The sequence below is a fragment of the Pleurodeles waltl genome, chromosome 4_2 (genome assembly GCF_031143425.1).
Source record: "Pleurodeles waltl isolate 20211129_DDA chromosome 4_2, aPleWal1.hap1.20221129, whole genome shotgun sequence".
Lineage (NCBI taxonomy): Eukaryota > Metazoa > Chordata > Amphibia > Caudata > Salamandridae > Pleurodeles > Pleurodeles waltl.
In genome coordinates this window covers 110,374,713-110,399,824 of record NC_090443.1, presented here as the reverse complement: position 1 = coordinate 110,399,824, position 25,112 = coordinate 110,374,713, and the positions used below count along the sequence as shown (strand labels likewise).

Genomic DNA, 25,112 nt, shown 5'->3' with positions numbered 1-25,112 from the left:
GTCAGTTCCAGTATATTTTTTCCTGTATTTGCTCCGGCTGTTACCTCTTCTTTTTTTGTTCCTGTTGCAGGAGCCTATCTTTGTGGAGGTTTTTTCCCCTTTCAGGGTTTTTTTCCCTCTGGCGCTACTTCTGAGGGACACAGCCTGCTCTTGGCGTACCCATTGCCTGCAGCACTGTGACTATCAGAAAGAGTCGCCCCTACTTGGGCCAAGGTCGAACATTCAAGAACAGGATCCACGCCACTCGCTCTGCGGCCTCCAGGGTAAAGCAGCACGTAAGTTGTGACAACCTTAACTATACTTACCATGTGTGCTAAAAGTATGCATAGTAAAAGCACCAGAGAATGTTTCCCAATGCAAGTTCCGGTCAGAGTAGTGCAAGGAGAGAGGGTAAGACACCAGTACCAGGTCTCCATAAGGAATTAGTTACTATGGAGATGGAAGTGAGGCAAGGGAACTGCTGACAATCATATACACACATCTAGGCCAATGAATAGCGGTGTAACAAATTCTCCCAGATTGAGTATATGGATCAAGCAAGACTCGGCTAATAAACAGCAAGGAAACATAAATCTTAGCAAGTTTTAGAACATAGGCAATACAGAAGTGAAGGACAGCAGTCAGGAGAAGATACAAGGACAGAAAGCAGGACATTGTAGACCAGCATGAAAGGCATGTTGCACCAGGAAGCAGACAGCCTAGTGGATGATCAGGAGCAAGTAGAAGGCCTTACCCATTGCTGAGGAGGATGAATAGCTGAGAGACAAGTGATGAGTGGGAGGGTTCTCTGAGACACACGGCATGCCATACCTATCAATCTGTGATTGTTGTACTCCCGCACCCCTACAAAGGGTGAAATTAAAAGGCACACACCCACAGTTGAATGTGGAGGTATCCTACCTAGTGAAAAAGGGCCAGGCGGGAAGGAACTCCATCTAGGACTGTAGCACCAGAGAGATGAGTTCAAAAGGTGACTTAGAGAGCACAGATATCCTCTCAGGCAGCTGGATAAGTTTCCTCCCCAAACAGCACTTAGGATGAAGCAAGGTATAACAAGAGAGTAACAGTATAGCTGTTAGACCTGTCAGCTCTTGGTGTGGTTTTCCCTGTCTTTTTGCTTCTGACCTTATGTTTTTGATGCTGTGCTGATTTTTTTTGCTGGCTTCAGGACTCTCGGCACTTTACTACTCCTGACCAGTGCTGAAGTGCAAGTGTGCTCTGTTGAAATTGTATTGGTGATTAGTTTATCCATGACCGGCATATATGATTCACTAGTAAGTCCCTAGTATAGTGCACTATATGTGCCCAGGGCCTCTAAATCAGATGCTACTAGTGGGCCTGCAGCACTGATTGTGCCACCCACATGAGTAACCCTGTAAATATCTCAGACCTGCCACTGCAGTGTCTATTTGTGCAGTTTTAACTGCCATTTTGACCTGGCAAGCGCACCCACTTGCCAGGTCCAAACCTTTCCTTTTACTACATGTAAGTCGCCCCTAAAATAGGGCCAAGGCAGCCCCATGGGTAGGGTGCAGTGTATTTAAAAGGTGGGACATGTACTGTTGTGTTTTACATGTCCGGATAGTGAAATACTGCAGAATTTGTTTTTCATGGACTATCTCTCCCACATGGTAACATGGGGATTGCCTTGAAATATCTTTTAAGTGTAATTTACCATTGGGAACAGATAGAGATTAAGAGTTTGGGGTCTCCGAAACCAAATCACAATTTAAAAATACATCTTTTGGTGAAGTTGATTTTTGAATTGTAGGTTTGAAAATGACACTTTTATAAAGTGGGCCTTTTCTTGCTTAATCATTCAGTGCATCTGCCTGTCTGTGGAATACACGTCTTGGTCAGAATGACAGTTGGGCTGTTTCTGAAATCACTCTAGGCAGTCATACAAAAGGAGCAGAGTTGTGCCCTGCATTTCCTGATGGGTCTTCCTGAGCTAGAGTGGGTGAAGGAGCTGTCACTTGTACCTGAATAGGGCTGTGCCTATCATTACTCAAAGCAGTCTCCAACCTCCTGGAATGTGTCTGGGGCCAGGACAGGGAAAAGCAGGAACGTGTGTGCTACTACGACTTCTCTTTGTAGTTTGCCTATTTTAAAGACAGAAATGGGTATAAGCACTGAACCTCTGACACCAGATAGTTAGAACTCTTCTGGACTGAGGACATTCTGCCAAGAAGAAGAGCTGGATGCTGTATGAGGGGCTTCCACTCTGCCTGTTGCTTTGCTGTGCTGGCCCGCTACTTGATTCTTCTGTCCTGGGAATGAAAGGACTGAACTTGGCTTTCTAAATCCTGCTTCCCAAGGTTCTCCAAGGAATTGGACTGAACTTGACTCCTATTAGGAAGTCTCAGGGACATCAAATACTTCATCTGCCTGGACCTGGGCTCTCTTGCCGAGAGTCCTGACTGGCCATATGGTGCCAAATTCAGTTTCTGGGCCCTTCGAAGTGAGATCTGGTGTAGTAAGGAAGAAACAAGCACATCGACTCTAGAGCGACTTCAGAACCGGTGCCGCTGCCTGACTCCGTGCCGCTGCCTACACCGGAGTCATGGGCCCCGCAGAGTGCAATGACCGCGAATGACGCCGCAGCACCTCTGAAATCCCCCCACAGCGCAAGTCCAGAGCACCGTGTCACCAACATCCGTTTGCCGCCCGACTCCGCTGCAGCAACTGTGGCAACACCGCAAAGTTGACGCCTCACATCTTGACCTGCTGGATTGATCGACCTCACCTTGTCGTAAGGAACCAACACCTCGCCATCAATGCCGTATCACCTCCCTTGCAACTGTAAGGAACCAGGATTATCTTAACTGTGTGGCTCTCTTTGCCAACTAGAGACCTCATTTCTGACAATATCAATAAAGCCAGAGAAAATGGGCTTCTAGAAGACACTTGTTCCTCAACAAAACAATAAAGACCCTTCAATAAGAAAGTTTTTTTAGTTCTTCTACTGCTACTCTCAACCAAGACTATCTCTAGAAGCCAGACTGGGACACGGCATACTGCAATGAAATAGTCTAATCAGGAATTTAGGTGGGAGTCTGGTAATAGCTTAATGTATTTCATATTATTGAACGTCAAGAAAGTTTCCTCATTTCCACAGAACTCCTTCTGGGGGTTCCCACAGTGTTTCTTAAGTGTGATATCTGGGGCTCATTATCACTTGGGAGCATTTATTGAAATATAAGTGGGACACGGTTTTGAAGAAGAGGAAAACTGAGCTGGTTAAAGGAAAGGTCAAGATGTGGCACAATGACCTTTGCTTTCTTCCAACAGATCTCATTCGTAAAAAGGATTCTTCTAAACGTATTTGTCAAAGTCAGAATCTGCCAATACATATATCCTTTCAATATAGTAACAAGAACCAAGCACTCATTATGCTGCCACTGGAATATATAGGGAAACTTGCATTAACTGATTCACTCCAAATGTTGGTCAGGTGGGAAGTCATCAGTCTGAAGGATTATTATGGAATGTCTATGCTGCAATGGATGAATCGTCATATCAGGTCCAAGTACCAAGCTGGCCTTTAGGACACAAGTTGATTCATATCATTAAAAGGGTCTTCTACGTCTATTTCACTGAGAATTGAGAAGATGGATCTTTAATAAGGTCTGTTTGCCTCAAAGGATGGATTTTTACAACAAAATGATGCAGGTGTCAAAAGGCAGATCCCTATTCATGGTTACAGCATAATGAGTGCATACCAAAGGTATTAGGCAAATATAAAGAAAAACTGCTAAGGCCAGGTTTCTGTCAACCATTTATGCCTGTTATTTGTGCCTGTGACAGTATAGCAGACTTGGATGGTAGCCAATAGTCTGAATGTTTGTATTATCTTAGCGATTAGTCACGTAGTGCTGACATAATGTATCCAGGCAGACTCCCAGAAAGAACAGAAACGTCCACATTACTTTCTGAAGAGGTTCCTCAGTGAAGCCAAGATGTTTACTGAGACTGTGAAAGAGAGTCTAGACTGCAATCTAGAGGTAATAGACAACTCAAGAGGAAGGCAGTAAACTAAGAGAGAGAGATAGAAGGGCATGCCAGAGAGCAGGAAGTTGAGAGTAAAAAGTGAAACAGAGCAGGAAGCCAAGAGAGACGATTAATGCTGATTAATGTTGGACAGGGCATTTTCAATATAGGCATCATGAGCACTGGCTCGCTCTGGTCCATCAAACCCTAGCTCCTAGGCTGCCTCATATTGAAGCCGACAAGGGCCACATGAAAGAAAAAAACTCACTTTTCTGGTAAGTATCTTCTCCGTAGGCTTCCTTTACTTCTGATGAAACCTGGCTCCATGTCCTCTTCAGAGACGTACTTGACAGCTCCTTGTTGTTAAGTCCAGTTTGGAAGCTGCCTGGCTCAATGATGGAGACTTTAACACCAAAAGAAGAAAGGTCACGCCTGCAATGAGACAGTTAGTATCAACATCAGACATCTTCCATCCAGAACATCCCATGGTTGAAAGGCTTTGTACAATAAAGAAATTTCAAACAGTTGTTTTAAATCCCCTCACATCATCTTTAAAGGGACAATTAAGTCCATACAAACGCCCACACAGTGACAGTACTTTTTCAGATTATGAAGATCAGATTTGTTCAAACCTTTTATTGACTTGACCCTCTTTGTTTTAATAGTGTTAATTTTCAACAATTATGATTTGCCTGAGACATATTTGTGAGCTGCCTTACCGAATGTGGTGTTTGAGTTGCTAGCTCAATGGGAGTTTCAATTGCATCCCATCATGGGTAACGTAAATAAAAATAAAATAAAAGCTTTGGGGACAAGGGGTGTGGCCAAGATGGTGACCGCAAAAGACATGTTTTTGTGAGCTCAGCTCTCAGCCCGCCAAAATCCTGTCTCAATACTACTAATCCTGCACCAGCTGGAACATGCCCAGCGGCCCCAGAGACCTAATTGAGGGGGCCCCAGTCCAGCGAGGAAGCCCCATGACCGCTGCTCAGATGCACGAGGAGAGACGAGCAGGGACAAGGGGCCAGAGGCCTCGTGAAGACGCTCAGCTGTTAGGGGTCTGCGCAGAGACGAAAAGAACCAAGGCTCCATTGCAGCATTCGAGAGGATGGACATAGCCCATCGGTGGCTGCAGGAACAGCACACCCTGCCCCAATAGGGGTTGGGGAGCCTGTGACTTCGGCAAGGGCTGTGCCTCTTCCTGCCTGTGACACCACGGTGGTGCGGACTGCTCACTTGACGACAGTGGTGAGCGTGGGGTTTGTCCCTGAGCTGCCCCCTGTGCCAGATCGAGGGACCCACTGGACATTGGAGGCTGGAGGGGCATGACTACAAGGTTGTGTTGCTGCTGGGGCTGGGGTCGACCCCACGAGGAAATGTTGGGACCGCAGTGACGGGCACGGAATCTGGAAACAGCCCGGATGGCCCACTGGACTGATTGGAGATGTCCGCTGGGGGTGAGAAAGCACTGAGACAGACGATGTAAGGTTCACTCAGATTTGGTTGGCCTGTGACTTTGCCTGATTGTTGGTGGCACTGACAGGCCTTAGACATTGTAGTTGGCCTGCAGCCCTCACACTCCCGCGGCTGCAATGGTGTGATGCCTTGGTTTTCACTCGGGCCCTTAGGGACACACACGTGGTGGGGGTGCAGTGGTCTGGAGCGTGGTTGTTGGCTGCTCAATTCTGGTTGGAACTGAGGAACCCTCCAACCTGCCTAGACTTGTTGACTGTACTTGTAGCCCCCAGAACTTGCAGTGACTTCCTGCACTTTTAGGACCACAGTCACTGCCTAGGGCTTGAACTCTTTATGCGGGCCTCTCAGAGAGTTTGGGGCTGCGAGAGAACGTCCTCATCGTACCCGCAGAGACAAGTTAGGGGACCACTGAAGAGACCTGAAACACCTGACTGGCTATTCTGAGCTGCCAAGTCATCATGGAGAAACCTGTGGGCACTCAACAGGGCGCAGGACCAATCCCACCCTCTGCTTCAAATATCAGAGGAAATTAACCCTCCACCGGCATCCATTCACCTCAACCTAGATAAACTTCTTACCGCCACTGGTGACATTAAAGACACTCTTCAGCAGGACATCAGTGCAGTATCAGTACTAGCTGACTGTGTAAAGCTTGTAGAGGCCACAACAGAGGAACTGCAGCAAGAACATAAGGCTTATGTCGAGTAAAGACCCTGCAGAGAAGATGAGTCTTGGTGGACTGGGTGGAGGACGCAGAAGGGCAGAATCATCGTAACAACATCCGGGTGGTGGGGAAGCGGAGGGTGGGGTGATATGGTCACCTACTTAGAGTGCTGGCTTTAAACAGATATAGCCCCAACTCAACTCACGCCATTCTTTGCCCTGGAGTGGGCTCACAGAGTGCAAGCCTTGCCCAGTGGTAGCCAGACTGTTACATTTCCGTGACAGGGGCATGATACTTTGAAAGGCAAGGACTGCTGGCCCCTTGACAGTGGACAATAGCAAGGTCTCTGTCTTCCCTGACTTCACAGTAGTCATGCAAGTGAAGAGGGCTTAATGTTTGGAAGTGAAGAAAGTGCTTATGGAAGAAGGGTTACAATACTCCTTGATGTTTCCAGGTAGGCTGAGGATTGTGTTGTATGGTACTACTCATTTCTGTGATGACCCGGAAGCAGCATGGGAATGGATTAAAGCTTATAGGGAGGGTACCTCTCTGCCAGCAGCCAGACATCGCCCGGTGGTCCTGAGACACAGCCAAGGAAGCACCCGAGAAAGTTAGTGAGGCATTGTACTCTGAAACAGCTGAAAACATCACAAACTGAACAGGAGCTGGCAGCTGTGCTCCAGGCTGTGGCCCTGATGGGAAGTAAGAGATCTCAGATTCTGGATCCTCACTGTTTGACAGCCCAGCCCTTCCTGTTGTGACTCCACAGTCAGTGGATGAACTCGGCTGAGTGGCTCAGAAGGGCCGAAGATTAAGAACCCCCCCTCTGGGGAAACTATGCAGTGCTCTGCTATCATGTTGGTGGGAGTTTGCAGGTTGGGGCCAAGAGGATACAACTGATACGGAGAGCTCCTCTGCCTCTTCTCGTGGTCAGGATGGGAGGGTTGGAGTGATACTAAATTATGGAGGCTGTGGGCCCATGACAGACCCTAATACCAAGCTGCTGAAGCGGAACTACTTACCTGACAAAAAGGCCTACTTCCCCCAGATCTTCTACTTCCAAATCGTTGGGGGGGGCAATTCTATATTTATGTTCATGTTCCCTACTTTGGACTTTAGGCCGTTGCCGAGCTGCCCTTGGGCAGGAGTGTTTACAGTTGGGGAGTGTTGTTGTTTCTTCTGGTCTGTCTTGGGAGGGGAGGGGGTAATTTTTCATTAAGGAGCATAGTGGGGACAGGGGGCGGACCGGGGAAGACAGATTCATTTGATCCTTGGTAATGCAAGACACAAGTTGAACTCTGATGTTCCTAACTTGGAACATTAGGGGGATGGGATCTGCCTATAAGAGAAATAGAGTTCATAGATATCTGAAACGATGGAGTGTACAGGTGGCTATGTTACAAGAAACCCATCCGGTTGGGCGGGAGGTAGAACGATTGAGGCGCAGATGCCACTTCTTATTCGGCATATGCACAGGGGGCATTGATTTGAATGGCCTTTAGGACTCATGCATTCAGTCACGGCTCATGAAGCCCGCAATGTATTGGTCAAAGGCAGACTGCTGGGCAGAAACATTACTCAGGGAAGTGTATATGCTCCAAATCAGGCCCAGGTGGTCTACTTTCGCTCGCTCTCTGCCCCACTAGCCCCTTGGGTGGCAGATGACCTTATAGTGGGAAGGGATTTTAATTGCGTGGTTGATGTTGTGCTAGATTGCTTATGCTCCTTCTGATGAGGGCACGGACGAATAAGACCGCTGAGGGCTTTAGAGATTGCTTAACTCACTGGGAACTCTCAGATTCCTTGAGAACCCAGCATGAGAGGACACACAACTATTCCTACTACTCCCCTGTTTGTTGGCTCTACACACGCCTTGACTAATTTGTTTGCTCTAAAGCGCTCCAACAGTGTGTTATACGCACCAAATACTTAGGGCTCACTTTGTCATATTATAACTCCCTGCTGTTGGGCTTCTGACCAGTATAGGAAAGACCTGTGACCCTGCATGGCGTCTGAAACCCCAGACACTAGAAGATACATGCTTTAAGGACTCACTGGGAGACGTGATAACCAAATATTTTGAACTATATGAGAAGTCTGCCTCTTCGAGATTAGTGGAATAGGAATTATTCAAAGTGGTGGTCTGGGGTCATTGCTTAGGCCAATCAGTAGGCATTAGAAAGACCTTAGCTGAAGAATTGAAGACCCTGAAGGGTGAAATACACAGATTGGGTAATGCCTTGGACCCAGATGAGGAAGCTGATGCTCGCCTCCGGGACGTTCGGGAGCAATATCGCCTAGTGCTAGAATGCTTCTGATGCCATGACTATAAAAATTATATGGCCAGAGCACACGAAAAGGAGGGATGACCGGGCCGGCTGCAGGCCTGGCTCATCAAACCAGAGACGCGGGAGCCCCTATCACACAGATTAAAATGCCAGATGGGCAGATGCTTTAGTCTCCCAGAGCTATCAATGACACCTTCCGTGACTATTAGGAGTCTCTATACGGTCCTCTGATAGATCAGGAACCAGACGCACTGACCTCTTTTCAGTAGAGGCTTCTGCTGTGGGAATTCCCTCGAAAGTCCGGTGAAGCTCTGGGGGGCCCAGTGATGCTCCAAGAAATCCGGTTCGCTATAAAGGATATGGTGGCCGGGAAAACCCCGGGCCCAGATGGCTTGTCTGTCGAGTTATATTCCGGTTATGCGGTGATGCTGGCCCTGAAACTGGGGCTCCTACATGCTTACTCCCCAAAAAATGGAACACTACCAATGTCCACCATGGGACACAGTGGTTGTTCCTCTCCCTAAGACACAGACCAAGGGGGCCCCTACCACTGCGCTTCGTCCGCTGTCCATGTTAACATGGACTTCAAAATTCTTAGCAAGATATTGGCCCTCCGACTGCTCCCTCACATGCCGGGCCTAGTTCATGAGGACCAGAATGGCTTCATCCCCTCCCGCATCACCTCCCTTAACCTAAGGAGGTTTTATCAAGTCCTCTAGCATCCAGAGGCACGTCTCAAACCAGGGGCAGCAATAATGTCTAGTAAATCTGGAAAACACCTTTGATTTGCTTCGATGGGGCTGTCTATACGAGGTCAGGCGCAGAATGGGCATGGGAGAGGGGTGGATTATTTGGGTCAAGCTGCTATACTCAGAACCTCAGCACAAGTCAGAACTGGATCTACCATCTCCTCACAGTATATTGTCAATAGAGGCACTAGACAGGGATGTCCCCTATTTTTTTTTGCTTTAGCCATTGAACCACTGGCGGAACTCCTTCGTCCTGAGGGAGAAAGCACAGGAATAGTAGTTGAGGGTCGGGAACACATAGGGGGTCATTCTGACCCTGACGGTCATCGACCGCCAGGGTCGACGACCACGGAAGCACCGCCCACAGGCTGGCGGTGCTTCCTTTAGTATTCCGACTGCGGCTGTAAAGCCGCGGTCGCCCAGCCGGGTCCGGCGGTTTCCCGCCAGATTTCCCCCGGCTGGGAGAATCCTCCATGGCGGCGCTGCTTGCACTGCCCATGCCACTGGCATGGGCAGTGCAGGGGCCCCCTAACAGGGCCCCAGCAGGATTTTCACTGTCTGCTTTGCAGACAGTGAAAATCGCGACGGGTGCAACTGCACCCGTCGCACCCCTGCAACACCGCCGGCTCCATTCGGAGCCGGCTTCAATGTTGCAGGGCCTTTCCCGCTGGGTCGGCGGGCGCTCTTTTGGCGGTCGCCCGCCGGCCCAGCGGGAAAATCTAAATGGCCCCCGCGGTCTTTTGCCCGCGGAGCGGTCTTTTGACCGGGGAAGTTTGGCGGGCGGCAACCGCCGCCCGCCAAACTCAGAATGACCCCCATAATCTCCATGCCAATGACCTTCTACTTATCTTGCGGATGCCCCACAGGAGCAATGTTGGCTTTATACCACCTAGGCAGATTTGCTAATGTTTTGGGCCTCAGGGTTAATAAGGCTAAGACAAGTGTTTTTCCTTTACTGCCAGACATTCAGTTCCCGGGTGGGCTGCCGCAGGAGCTGGCTTGGTCCTCCTTCCCATTTAAATATCTGGTTGTTCAGATCTTCCACTCAATGGAGGAGAGGGTAATCTGGGAAAAGCGTTCAGAGCACTTAAGTCATGCGTCCCTTTCTGGCATTCCTTTAAGCTGCCAGTTATGGCTCGGATTTTGATTTTGAAAATGGTCATGCTTTCCAGACTGCTTTACTACTTCAAGAACCTCCCTGTGAGAGTGCCCATCTCCTGGTTCTGCCAATTGGACTTCTTATTGCAAGAGTTGATATGGTATGGGGAACAACACCAGGTTTTTCTGAATGGGGTCTAGGGGTGCCAGATTTTGAGTTGTATTATTTGCCCGCTAAAATGCAGTGGGTCTCCCATTGGCTGTGGGGTGCCAGGTTGATAGAACTGGCCTTCGACAGAGCGTCTGGGATCACAGCCATCTCGTCACTATTCAGTGGCAGTGCCACACAGTAATCAGAGCCACGAATGAGATGGTTCAGCTGGAGGAACGAACAGCGGGGCTGGCAGAGGACAGGATTGCATGCCTGGTGGGTATGCCGCACGGAAAGGGTGCAGAAACAGAAGGGCTGCTGCGAGGACTGCACCGGTAGCTGGGACTTAAGTGTGTCACAAGTACCAATATAGTTGTGAAGCACTTGCAGCCTGTAAATAGTGAGACGGAGATTAGTGCTCCCCCTTGTTCTCTAATGGGGATAGGCCTCTGTTAAAGGGTGTTGCATGCCTTCCGGCAAACATTGCACACTGAATACCTGGGTCACACATGATTGGACCATATTCCCTTGAAGCTGGTGGGGTGGGGCACACACCAATCACAGATCCCAACACTGTGATGAAGGGCCAGATTTAGAGTTTGACAGACAGGTTACTCTTGTTTCTTACCATAGGATATAATAGGATCATAATATGGTGGACGGGATATCTGTCACAATAGTGGCAGAGTAACCCCATCCATCAAACTCTAACTCAGGCCCTAAATCTCCTTATCCGCGCGTATCCCCTCTTCAGAAACACGATGGCTAAAGCTACTGTTGACTGTTTTGCAGAAAATGAGTGGACAGCTGGAGAGGGGACAACAGGGCAGGACGCTTTTAAAGTGGTGGTGCGTGGGATCTGTATAAAGGTCATTCATGGGGTCAGAAACGGCTTATCAATTACATCCTGGCCGCAGAAGGGGAAATACACCATGAGGTAGTTAGACTCATTGAAGGACTTGTAGATTCCGAGGGTCTTTGAGACCTCAGAAAGAAGCATAGGGACCTGATTGACAGGGTGGGAAGATCAACTACTAGGAATGCATTGCACACCAGCACGCTGGTGGGGATAGGTCAGGACTGCTATTGCCTTTTTACTGATGTAGCAGATATTTTTGTACTGTCCCTCATGTCACAGCGATCATCTATACGTGACAGTATATGCAATATGTTAATAAAAGTTCTAATAGTTTGATTATAAAGTGATGCACTGAGAAGCCATATTAGTGTGCATTCACTTTAGACTAGTTATTAAGACCTGTGTGGTATAGAGAATAAATTACGTTTGAAGAATTAATCTGTCATTGCGTTATATTTTAGAGTATGAACTGATAGTTTGCATTAAAATAATATTAGATTTCTGATGAGAAGTGTTTTAGATTTGTCTGCAAAAATAGACAAATGTAGTTCTGCACCATATTAAATGAAGTGTGTTAACAGAGTTGTTTTGTTTAAAGTTACTATGACATGAATGCTAATGAAAAACAATTAATACTGAATTTAAAGTTTGTGAATTGGATATATTTATTTGCATAATTTAATATGCTGTTTAATTCGCCTTCATAAACCTAAGTGAGGCCTGCTAGGCCCTGTATCCGTGACTCTGCTGAAAATGTTGAGTCATCTCGCTAACATGAACCTTTCTTCCAGATTTTGTTCTCATGAGAATGCTAGCTTGGTAATAGATGTTTATTGTTTTACACAAAGTTAGCCTGGGAAGTCGTCCTTGAGGACAGAGCATTTAAGACTGTGACTGACAATACATACAAATGTTGCAATCTTGCATGGAAGAGGAAAGATGGACACCATTCTCATGACAATCCTGAGAATCCACACCAATGTTTTCAAGTTTGAGTTGCATGATCGATTTTTATTGAATGTTACCCCTTCAACGTCATGTGGAATGATGGACTGACGACTCATCTTGCCCTATGAACTTCAATATACCATTCCCTATCTGGACTTTGAGCAGAACCAGAGAGAGAAGAATCCCGGAGATGTTGAATCTGTACTTTCCCTTGCAGAATCCTTTTGCCCTTCATCCTCCTTGCTGAATCTCTTGTACTCTGAGAGGTATAGTCCTCTTTGCCTTTCACCTTTTGAAATGCCTAACTCCCAGCCGTTACTCTCAAGCCAAAATAAGCTCAGTATTTGCAGACTATTACCTCATTCTGTATGAGGTATCTCTGGACCACAACCAAGACAGACTGCGGGCGTACTTGGAAGATATAGATACTTCATGCCTTGACCCACTGGAGTGTTATTTTCTGGAGGAACCTTTGACTATAGACAAAGGGGGTCATTCAGACCTTGGCGGACGGCGGAGGCCGTCCGCCAAGGCACCGCCGACAAATGACCGCACCGCGGTCAAAAGACCGCGGCGGCCATTCAAACATTTCCGCTGGGCCGGCGGGCGCTCTCCAAAAGAGCGCCCGCCGGCCCAGCGGAAATGCCCCTGCAACGAGGACGCCGGCTCCGCAGGGGTGCGACGGGTGCAGTTGCCGTCGCGTATTTCAGTGTCTGCAAAGCAGACACTGAAATACTTTGTGGGGCCCTCTTATTTGTGCAACACTTCAAACAGTAATAAAGTGAAAACACAACACAAGAAAAATCCCACCGCAAGTTAACAAAATAGGGCAAATGTTCATAAATAAATCAAGAGTAAAACAACACAAATCCAATCAGTAGAACTGGCAATATGCAATTTAAAGAATTTAAGTGAAAATAGCACAAAAAGGCTCTACACGTCACTTAGGGCTATCTGGTTATTTGAGACCAGGAAAAAGTCACAAGTTCAGGCCGACCGTAGTGGAGCGCCGGTCGGATACAGCGAGCAGGATAGTTCAGCTGAAAAGTTGCCTTCTCAGTACAGCACAAAGAGTCCTGTTTGCAGTGGAGGGGGTCGCGAGGAGCAAGGGACCATTGCGGACAGTCATTGATTTAGCGCTAAGTGCATGTCTGCTGTCACAGATGGTCATCACTTAGCGCAAATGTCTGGTTGTTATCAGGAATGGTTGAGCTGGAGCTTCGCAGTGGCACTTCCCGTGAGCAGCCGATACTGTACCACGAAATAGTCAAGTTGACGGAACTTTGTGTTGGCAGGCAATGTAGCATGACAAGGTTTCGTCATCAATGGACCCATTTGCGGATGCCAAGAGCGCAAAAAGTAAATTCAGCCTATCTGAGGCCACCTCAATGGTCCAGGACCTGAGGGACATCATTTGGGAGGCAGGGGCTTGCTCCAGCTAGATTTGGGTGCTTTTCAAGTGGTGTGAAGCTTGTTATGTCTCTGTGACTCTGAATGGGAGGCCAGCAGATTAGCCCGTGGAGTCATTCTGAGAGTCCTCAGTTCAGGTGCAGGGCAAAATCCCCTGAATCCGGCAGAACAGCAGCAGGCAGCAGGGCAGCCATCCAGCAAGGTGGCAGTACAGCAAGGCAGAAGTCCAGGAGAGCAGCAGTCCAGTAGATTGGCAGTCCTTTCAGCAGCACTGCAGTCCTTTTTCCTGGCAGAATCTCTACAGGTCCAGAAGTGTACTGAAGAGTTGGTTTCTGAGGTCCAGTATTTATACCAGGAACCTCCTTTGAAGTGGAAAAAACTTTTAGATGTTTCCTTTTGAAGTGCACAGGTTTCCTGCCTCCCCTGCACTGGCTCCAAACTAACTATAGGGGGATTGCAGCCCTTTGTGTGGAGGCAGGACACAGCCTATTGAGGTGTAAGTAGGGCTACGCCCAGCTCCACCCTCCCATCCTGCCAAGGGCCTTCCCTAGGGGTGACATATGTATTAAAAAGAAAGATCTGGGCATGGCAAAGTGTTTATTTTGCTAGGTCGAAATTGCAGTTTAGAACTACACACACAGGGTGCAACGGCAGGCCAGAGATATGTTTAAAGGGCTACTTAAGTAGGTGGCACAATAAGTGCTGCAGGCCCACTAGTAGCATATAGTTTACAGGCCCTGGGTACATGTAGTACCACTTTATTAGGGACTTATAAGTGTTGGAAATAAGCCTATGTTACCATATTTTAACAAGTGAGCACATGCACTTTAGCACTGGTTAGCAGTGCTAAAGTGCATGTACTCACAGTCTAAGGCCAGCGAAAAGAGCAAAATGGAGGAGGAAGGCAAAATGTTTTGGGGAAGACCACCCTAAGGCTGACAGGTCTAACACCGATTATATCCTCGTATATCTTAGGGAAGGCCTTAAGGGCCACCCTGCCTTGAGGTCCATCTGGTGGTGACAGACATCCTAAATGACTTTGGGGACAATTCATGGTTGAGGATCAGTTGGAGAACATCTTGTTTGTTGCCACTTCAAGTAATGTTGGAGGCGGAGGGTTCAGCAATCTCTTCTTGGGGGATAGAATTAAGGCTTACCTTCTTCAAATGCCTAGGACTGAAAGTCTACCACAGAGATAAGGTTCCGATTGAGGGAAACTTGGTTAGACTGGTCATGGCAACACACAAATCTGTGAAATTCGGGGTGTCCTCGCCTCTCTCTCCCATAGGCAGTATAGCGACCTCCAAAATGGTGGGTGTTCCCAGACATCTATTTCTTTTCTTAATTGCTGGTCTGATTGCCCAAGAGATTTTTTACTGAACTAGACAAGATCCTCTCTGACCTTGTATAGGGAACATGAAGGAAGAGAGTGTTGCTACATAAACCGCAGAACCCAACTGACTGCGGGGATGGGGCTGGGGGCCCCAGTTATGAATTTTATTATGCAGTGGGCTCAGTTGCAGCAGGTGATGAGGTGCCTACATAATGGTCCAGAGCCGAAGAAGGACAACATATTTTGAATCTGCAGGGGCCATGGATTCTATAGTAGCTGATGACTCCCATGGTGGGAGGCAAGGGAATCCCAAATTGGAAGTAACAGCTAGATATTGTTGGCAACATTATCTTCAACCCAAAGATCATGTGCGCCCTTATACTTCATGTCTTCCTGTATGGTTCACCCCGCCCTTTAAGTCACTAGGTGCCTCACATGAAAAAGGACCATGGCTACGTATGATCAGGGCCACTGGCATTATGCGATTGTGCAGCTGCTGCAATATTTGCATAATTGTAGATTTGCAACATTTGCCACATAAACCATCATCTGCTGTATAATATGTTTCTAGCTCAAACGGTTTAAAAGTTAGTAACAATGCAGCAGTACTGACATGGCAAGTGAATTGTGGACAATAAACAACACAGTCAGTTAGTTTGCTTTTGAGCCAGTGGATTGGAGCAGCGCTTAGGCTGAGCTGGGGTGAGAGGGTCCCAAAGAAGGATAGATTTATATATTCGACCCAACAGGTCCATTCAGTTGCACAGTCACACCCAGGTTAAAAAATACTGTATACTTTTTCAGAAGGTAGACATGTTCGTGTTTAGTAGTTGAAGTTTGTTAAAAAGATGACCTACACAATTTCTATCATTTAACTTTAAAATGGTAAACTTATGATAAATCCAGTAATGTTGTGCATCAAAATAGTTCTATTAAGTACAGAAAAGGTGGGAAGGTAGTTTAATTAGTTAACTGTTGCGGTCTTGCCCTACCATCTGGGCCTATCATCCTTGTACGGCTGGTAAATTGTCGGTCTATAAATTGTCTTACCATACCACCTGTTATGTGTAGCGCTTAAGGACTGAACAATTTCACTACCCAGCACTGTACAAAAACAAACATTCTATTGTCAGAATATAACCATCATTATAACTCACCTACACATGTGAGGGAGATGTGTGCACTACACATACCCAACACTGTTGTAATGTTGACCCTGACATAATGTTGGTAACTCCTGACATATTCTGGGCATTCAGTGCATGGAAGGATGATACATGAGCATGCACACAGTCTTTCTGTGTGTGTCAGTGGTGCGTGTAGATACTTGATGAACACAGCAAACTGATATTTGGTGGCCAAACATGCTTTTATTGAAAATGAAAAGCTGATATCTCAATACAAAATTGATTTTTTTGTTGTAAAAGTGCTCACTTTTGTTTTTGAAACTTAGTTTTATGATGATAAAATCATAACCAGTGGCCCTGTCATGTTGAGCTTCTATAGCGCAGTGCAGAGTGAGTGCCATTCTTAAGCACCTGAAGGGTGTAAAGTGAATCATTTTAATTGGAAATGTCTCTTAGTGCTTTATTTTCAGACAGCACAGCTCAGAAACAGAAAGAGGCAAACCTTGCCCACTATTTCTAAGCTATATTATCTGAATTTAAAGCACCAATCCAAGGATATATTGAATTACATTACCATTATTCAACTTACCCCCTACAGGCGCATACAACAGGCACTCTGGTCTGCCCTGCACCAGAAAACCTCATCATGATACAGCCCCTTATGTTAAAAAGCAAAATTCATGTTTTCTCATAAACTGAAAAAATAATGTTTGGACACAAAACTAGAACATTTACCAAACTAAATATATAATACATATTTGCATGATAAACCATACTGCTGCTTGCAGCACTGCTCACTCTGTCCTGCAACAGTTGTTTTTAGGGCGAGCTTACCAGGCAGCACTGCTGTCTGGTTGCAAAAGACCTATTATTGTCTTACCTGGAGCTTATCGGTCTCAAAGCCTGCCCATTGCTTATCATTGGTTGGCTTTATGGTCACTCATTTGCTTTGCTACTTACAGAATGGCTTTCAGTCTTGCAGCTTGTTAATTTTGTGCCCACTGCAGCATCCCCTCTTTACTATCTTGCTGAGCAGCTGGCACTTACGCCTTCCACTGCTAACTTTTAGTGAACTTTATTTTCTTTTAGCTTAAGAATGCTAAGTGTGTTTTCTAGCTGTCTTCTTTGTGTTCTTCTCTCCACCTCCATACTCCATGATGCTCTCTCTCGTCTGTATGGTTCTCTCCACCCCTGCGCTTGTGTTCATTTCTCACTCATGAGCTTCTCTGCTCCCACTCCCCACAACATGTGCTCTCTCGTCCTTGTGCTTTTCTCATCCAACTGCACTCCACATTGCTCTCTCTCATCCATGTTGTTCTCCGTGGTGCTTCTTCCTGTCTTCTGTGTGGCTTTGCCGCACCATTCGTGTAGCTTAACCACCAGCTACCCATGTTACTTTCATTCATGTTGCTTTCCCCACTCGCCTGTCCTCCCTCCGTGTTGCTTTCCCCAGCCGCTGGCCCACCGCTTCTTACTGTTTTTTCTGCTCATACACTGTTCAGTTCAAAGACTTAAAAGAACTTCTTACTTTTTTTTTTTTTTTTTTTTTTTTTTTTTTTTTAATTTACTGGTCCATCTCAGATCGGTAAATAAAAAGAACAATACGTCAACGTAATTTTATAGAACCTCATATGCGTTTACTTACAACATGGTGCCTCTGCAGTGCATTTTTCTTTAGTCATACTCCACAGCATCACGAAAATCCACTAGTTAAAGTCAATAGATCCCAAAGGTGAAACCAATTGTTTTTTCAATGCTTGTTTTATTTTTCTACTATGCACCTTCAATGGAGATTTTCAGTCATAACTAGTGAGAATGTACCAAGAAATTGTTGGACGGCAAAGTGGCAGGAACTAAAAATTTAGAAGCGAAGAAACATAGTACGACAATGATGGGCCATATGAAAATCTGTTTTCTATAGTCACAGTGCTGAAAACCAAATCTCCACTTTGTCACTACTTCCTCAAAATGTTTTGAGACTGGTGAACCCAGAACAATACTGGGTAGGTCGCCGTTGTTTTACACACCATAAACATATTTCATAAATCCACCTTCAGAATGTAATGTTTTCCAAATGAATGTAAGCTTGATGCTGTAAAATACCTACAGAATTGTTAAAACTTTCTTATTGGGAAAACATTATCATGCCCTCTACAGGAAGCTTGGCTTTGCTCACTCGGTCCAATTCATGGCCTATATTTACCTTCCAACATTATCAAAGATCACCATCTATCAGTGCTGGGAGGTGACCTCCAAAATACACTGGAAAGCATTGGGTTCACTCGCTGCACTCACTGTGATGCCATGATGTTATGCACATCAAGTCAACGAAGGGTCTGGGTGGGGAGTGGGCACCCTTTAGGCACAAGTAAACTGAGAAGAGGGAGAGGCACAGGCTGAGAGCTAACACATATGTCCATGAGGGCACCCAATGCTTGACTCTGCCTCTGCAGACTATTCTCATCATCACTAGAGGGGCGCCTCTGCCTGCCTCAGCACAGCAATGTGAAGTATATGCATTTAATTGATGCACATGTGCACCACACTTGACCATCATCAGCTTCTGTTCTATCCCTATAGTCCCTTGACATTGTTTTCGCAATGCAGGATGATAGTGCTGCAGCTAATGTTGCAATCTCTCATCTATGTGGTTGCGGCACACACCACTGCCTGCTAGAGCCTCACAAAATGATCATGAAACTTACTTGTGCCAGTGTGACCCCCCCTACCTTCTCTTAGGGGCCTGGTGCTGACAGGTGCCATGATACCAGAACAAGGTTTGCATTCTGCATTGCTTCTGTGGCAAGTTTAGTTCACTAGTGACAATCACAGGCTTACCTGCTCTGTCTGGCAGCTGTCCTGGTGAACAGGAGGCAGGAGGTACCCAGGGGCCTGCAGTCAGGATGCTCTCAGATATTGTCCGCAGCCTCCCAGCAGTGGACCAATTGATCCCAAGATTTGCCCTCCCTTCTTTCAGCTGAGTCCATGTATCTGAGACTTTAGCGGCAACCTCTGTCTCTCATCAATATATCCAGGACTGTACTGAGGACCACTGTATAGTGAGTGACATGACCCAATAACTAATGCCCACACCCACCCCAGGTGAAGCTAGAAGTAAATGCCCTGGTTTGCTACTACTTTTGGCCTGTATGTGATTCTCCGAGTCTGGATATCATTTATTTTATCCTCATCCCATACTTTTCCTGAATCTACATTTGATCTATCCTAAGAGTAAGCATTGTACATTAGCCAGTTAACATGATTTCATTGTTTGTGTCTCGGTGTCTTGCAAAACTGCATTTTTGAACTGATAGATACGTACAGGACACCTGAGATAGGCAGCACCTAATTTATACCAGTGGATAGAACTGGCATTCATTTTGGGGACTGAAGCTTATTTTTCATCCTCAGAATTTAATTCAGTTTAAGAGAGAGAAAGGCAGTAAAGTGAGAAAAAAACAGGAAGCAGAAGGTAGGAAAAAGGTGACTAAGGGAGAAAGCAGGGATACAATAGAACCTGCAGGTGTGAGACATGGGGATGGGAGGTGTAGGGTAATAAAAGAAAAATGTATGAGGTGGAATAAAGAGAGGGCACACCTGGTATTAGCTAAACCTAGCATTCAGCAACACCGGTGGCGGACTTTTAAGAAAAACTTTGGGCCTCTGCACTTTTTTTATTTTACGAATTAACCACTGCTGATAGTGGATTCTAAATTATCCTAAAACCCTTTCACAAAATGCGATTCCAGTCTCGGGTATGGAAACCCTGCTTTAAATTAACCCGTCTCGGGGATTAGTGCTTTCCTGTGATATCACAGAAGGGAGTTATTAGCCTGCACCTATGAACTGCTGTCAAGCTCTGTTCTGTCAAACAGATCACGTTTTAATGAAAAAAGGGAACACCCCCCACCACCACCACCACTATAACCCCTCCCAGCCACAAGGCTCGCGTTTTGTAATTTCTTCCTGCATCACAGTAAAGTAAAGAAAGCATATTTCTTGGCATTAGTTAATTCTCAGTGTAATACTCATTGCTCTTGATGTTTCTATGGAGTGCGCTCTTATCCTTATTAGCACATACATGATTTATTATGTTAGCGACATGTGTATAGTGCACAGACTCGTTCGCATGACCTCGTAGTGCTGTCATTTATCCAGCTTGCTATGCACACTTCGTGGCTATGGACCAATAACTGCAATGTATATGGAAAATAATGCCAGAAAATATACCATGTCTCAACATTTGTTTCATGGAAGGTACTCCAAATAAACCCTTCACAGCCCTGAGGATCTGAGCTTCCTCACTACTACCATCAAAACCATGAAAACCCGATAAAGTATCATACTAACGCTCGTGCCTTCAGTGTATTTTATTGTCACCTCTCTTAATGGTTACCTCTGCGTTTTGCTCTGTTTTAGCCTCTCCTGCCTTAAAAAGGGCCCCTCTGCTTTTGGTACTTAAAAGGACCTCTGCTTTTTTGATGTGTAAAGCCAGGCTTGCTCTAAAAACACCTGCTGTTTGTGATGGGTCAGAGGTTCAAGTTGCACTTTTTAAAACTGATTAGTGAGAGGTGCACTGAAACAGGTTAAGTCAAATAAGAAAGAAAAGTGTGACAAATAATTTGCGAAGCTTTGCAGATGGGGTGAAGATGAGAGAAGAAATTAGCTACCAGTGTGAACAACAGGGAAAACAAAGGAAGAAACACTTGAAGGGGAAAGATGGATGTAAAGGAAAAGGAAGATAGAGGCTTTAAATTCAATAGAGACAATGGCTGTGCCTTTGTTTTAAATTAATCGTATTTAGCCCGATTCACAAACTGCATTTTGCAGTACATAAAGTAGTACGACAGTAGTATTACTCACTAACTACAAAATGCAACTCACAAACCTACAGGTTCAAATGTACATCTCTCCCATCTTTTCTATTGGAAGATCTTCACACATGTAAGTTTACTATTTATGAAAATGTAGGTGGGAAAACGTACACCCGAATTGGTGGGGTTTAGGAAGGAACAAGTTAATACACCCACTTAGAAAAGAGTGAGACCGTTGCTATTCACAAACTACACTTTTAAAGTCACTACAGCCCAAAAGGCCACAAAAACCATTGTATATATACTAAAGCTTAGCCTTGGAATAAGTCTAGGAACACATATGGCAACCCAGAGGTACTGCCACAAACCAATAATGGAGGCAGGGACTTAAAATAAAACGTTACATGAAATAATTAAAATATTTTGACTTTGAAAAGAAAACATATACATATTATAAATATAACTTTTGGTGTTAAAAAATTATTTTATATTTAACCATATTATATTTTAGAAAATAATATTTTAAAAAAATATTAAGGGGGTCATTACAACATTGGCGGTAAAAGGCGCATACCGCCGTGCCGAAGACCGCCAATACACTGCGGCGGTGGCAGGAGACCGCCACAGCTATTATGACACACATCACGGAATCCGCCGAAATTCAGACACCCACACAAGTCCGCCACACCAAAGGTCAGCGATAAATATGCGGAAACAAATCCTCCACCTCCATGCCAACAGAAACACGCCCATGCTATTACGACCCACGAATCCACGCGGCGGTCTTTCAACCGCGGTATTCCATTGGCGGTACACACCGCCGCGCTCAACATACACACACATCTCCAAAATACCGCCACATTGGACAATTTGAAATACACACACCTGATAAACATACAAACACCACTCCCACACATCCAATACAATATAAAACACACACTCACATCACCCACAAACCCCTACGACCACAAATTAGAGACGAAGGCCAGAGAGAGACAGCACAGAATAGATAACACCATCACACAGAGGCACACTACACCATCACCCACACAACATCCACGCACAAAACACCACATACCACTACACCCACCACACTCATCAACACATACACCACCCCACACATCACACACACCACCCCATGTCACGCCAAAGACACCCCCGCTTCTCCGAGGAGGAGCTCAGGGTCATGGTGGAGGAAATCATCAGGGTAGAGCCATAGCTATTTGGCGCACAGGTACAGTACACATCCATAGCCAGGAAGATGGAGCTATGGCGAAGAATAGTCGACAGGGTCAACGCTGTGGGACAGCACCCAAGAAATAAGGAGGACATCAGGAAGAGGTGGAACGACCTACGGGGGAAGGTGCGTTCAACGGTATCCAGGCACCACATCGCGGTACAGCGGACTGGCGGCGGACCCCCACCTCCTCCCCCACAACTAACAACATGGGAGGAGCAAGTCTTGTCCATCCTGCATCCTGAGGGCCTCGCAGGAGTCGTTGGAGGAACGGACACTGGTAAGTCTAATCTTCACTATCATATCCCCCACCCTACCTGCATGCTATCACACACCCCCACCCTCACACCCTCCCCTATCACCCTAACTCCTCACTAATCTACCCGTAACACCAACCACCCATCCCAACCCCAAGACCTGCATGACACAACTAAGCATGGACACCCATCACTAAAGCATGCCCACTGCACAGACCCACAACACCCCCCAACCATCACCACACAAGCCCCCACACAGGAATGCCTGCACTGGGGTTCACGCACACCCATCCATAGCACACCATGAAACACACACATGCAATAATCATGTTCTCAATGCCTCCAGTACCAGTGGTGCGTGTTCCAGGTTTTTGGAGTGCCCCCTCCACCAGGGCAGGCAGTATGACCCGGAGCTAAGGCACTGTCAGCCCACCCCCTGTGAAGGCTCCGAAATTGGAGATTGGACGACAGGACCGTGTCAAGACTCCTGGTGGTACAAACAGTGAAATGGGTTCCAAGGCGATTGGTGAGTCATCTGTAACTCAAAAGAAGGTGGGGAAGGTCCCGAGGAAGTCTCCCCAACCTGTTGTGAGTGTCACGGCGGAGAAGTGCGCCATCATTTCCGGCGGTCCAGACACAACCGCCAGCACCGTCGTTACTGGTCAGGAGACCACCGCCAGAGTCATAGCCCCAGAGTGCTCAAGTATCGTTACTGGTCAGGAGACCACCGCAACCGCCGGAGTCACAGCCCAGGAGGGTCCAGAATCTCACAGCCTCGCTGGGCAATGATGGAACGTCATGCCACACACCAATGTCAGTATCTGAACCGCCATCTTAGGCTACCGCTGAACAGTCCACAGGCAGCCATGGCAAAGCACCGCTGAACAGTCCATAGGCAGCCATGGCAAAGCACTGCTGAACAAGGCCAAGACCGCCATGGTGAAGACCGCTGAACAGGGCAAAGACCGCCATGGCAAAGCACCGCTGAACAGTCCATAGGCAGCCATGGCAAAGCACCGCTGAACAAGGCCAAGATCGCCATGGTCAAGACCGCTGAACAGGGCAAAGACCGTGTGGGTATGAATAGTCCGGCACATCAGGCATCGTTCTCCCATGTGCAGCTGGGACAGTGACAGGACAGGTACTTCCATGGGGAGACTCATCCAGTCTGGGCACCAGTCCCCCTCAAGAACCAGTGGAGACCTGCATCTACCTGAGAGACTGTGGCTTTGCATTCCCCAGGATGGCACAGTTGGCAACCCACCCACTGTAGACACTTGAGAGACTGTGGCTTTGCACTCCCCAGGATGGCACAGTGGGCAAACCACCCACTGTAGAGACTTGAGAGACTGTGGCTTTGCACTCCCCAGGATACATCAATGGGCATGGAGCCCCGTCGTGGATCTGGCTTCGCATTCATGTGGCTGAGGTGCCCCCCCTTCCCTTCCCCCTGAGGTGCCTGTAGTGTTTCTATCTGATGCCCCGGCAGTGTTCTCTCGGATTTTGGTCAGGTATCTATTGTGGGCGTCGCCCCATGCATTTTTGGACTGTTGGTGCACGGACATTGTTGTGTACATATCTGCACTACTTCTTGTTTTGTATATTTATTTTAGACAGATTTCGTGATATATATCCGTATATTTTTTAATGAGTTGTATATTGGCTAAATACAAAGTTTGGGCGCTATTCGCTTTGTCATTGCCATCTTCCGGGGGGGTTGTGGGTTGTTACTGTAATTTTTGTGACTGCATTGGTGTTTATGTTGTAATGTGCGAGGGTGGGGGTGTTTGGTGGGTGTCCCCGTAACTTTTGCCTCCCCCCTCCCCCGTGTCGTAGGTGCAGTACTCACCGGTATGTTCTGCGCCTACGTCGCTGTTGGTCGTAGAGGAGCAGGAATGCAAGGGCAGGTAAGATTTGTAGTTCCGGGTCCATGGAGTCCTCATTCCTCGTGGGATGTGTTGAGGTGAGCGTTTTCCCATTGCAAAAGCTGTTTCCGCCGTGTTTTTATCCACGATGAATCCGCCCCGGAAAAGGTGGCGGATTGGTGTGTTGTGATAGTGTGGGCGGTACATTGTCTTCCGCCTGTCTGTTGGCGGTGACCGCCGCGCTGTTTGTCTGTACCGCCCTGGCGGGTGATGTGTTAAAGTGGCTGTCTTTGTTGGCGGTTTCCGCCAGGGTCGTAATTCCCTTTTTTTGTCCATGGCCTGTTTGCGGTATTACCGCAGCTTTAACACCGTCCGCCAGGGTTGTAATGACCACCTAAAACACTTAATAAAAATAGATATATTTTTCTTTAATTAAAAACAACTATTACTTCACTTTACTAAACATTAGTATAATATTAAGATGCTAGTGCTAATGGGATGCATTTTAATTTTGTTATACAAATATTTACAAATAAATGTATATTTAATTATATTTTAAATTATTAAATTATTTAACAAACATGTCATATTATGCGTTAATGTGCTGTATCTTTCTACTATTATTTCTAGGTCAATAATGATTTAATTTTTTTATCATTAGTATTTTAATACTGTTTTTGACAATTAATAAAGTTTATTGTTTTCACCATTGAAAGATCTCTGTCCTGGTGATGAAAAACCTCCACCTATAAGCGAAAAGTTAATTATAGTAACTTTACACTTGCAAATTTCATCTTTGATGCCCTCACTCAATGTTTTCAGGGGGTGAAGACATGTAATTCCACA

General features: G+C 46.4%; 1 protein-coding gene across 1 annotated transcript in view; it reads right to left on the bottom strand.

Annotated features, from left to right (window-relative positions):
* LOC138292328 (retinol dehydrogenase 7-like) overlaps positions 1 to 25,112 on the bottom strand; it is a 151,758-nt gene that overhangs the window by 43,682 nt on the left and 82,964 nt on the right. The window contains exon 4 of the mRNA XM_069230879.1: positions 4,259 to 4,422. Within this exon, the coding sequence (XP_069086980.1) occupies positions 4,259 to 4,422 (164 nt within the window). The remainder of the gene's footprint in view (positions 1 to 4,258; positions 4,423 to 25,112) is intronic.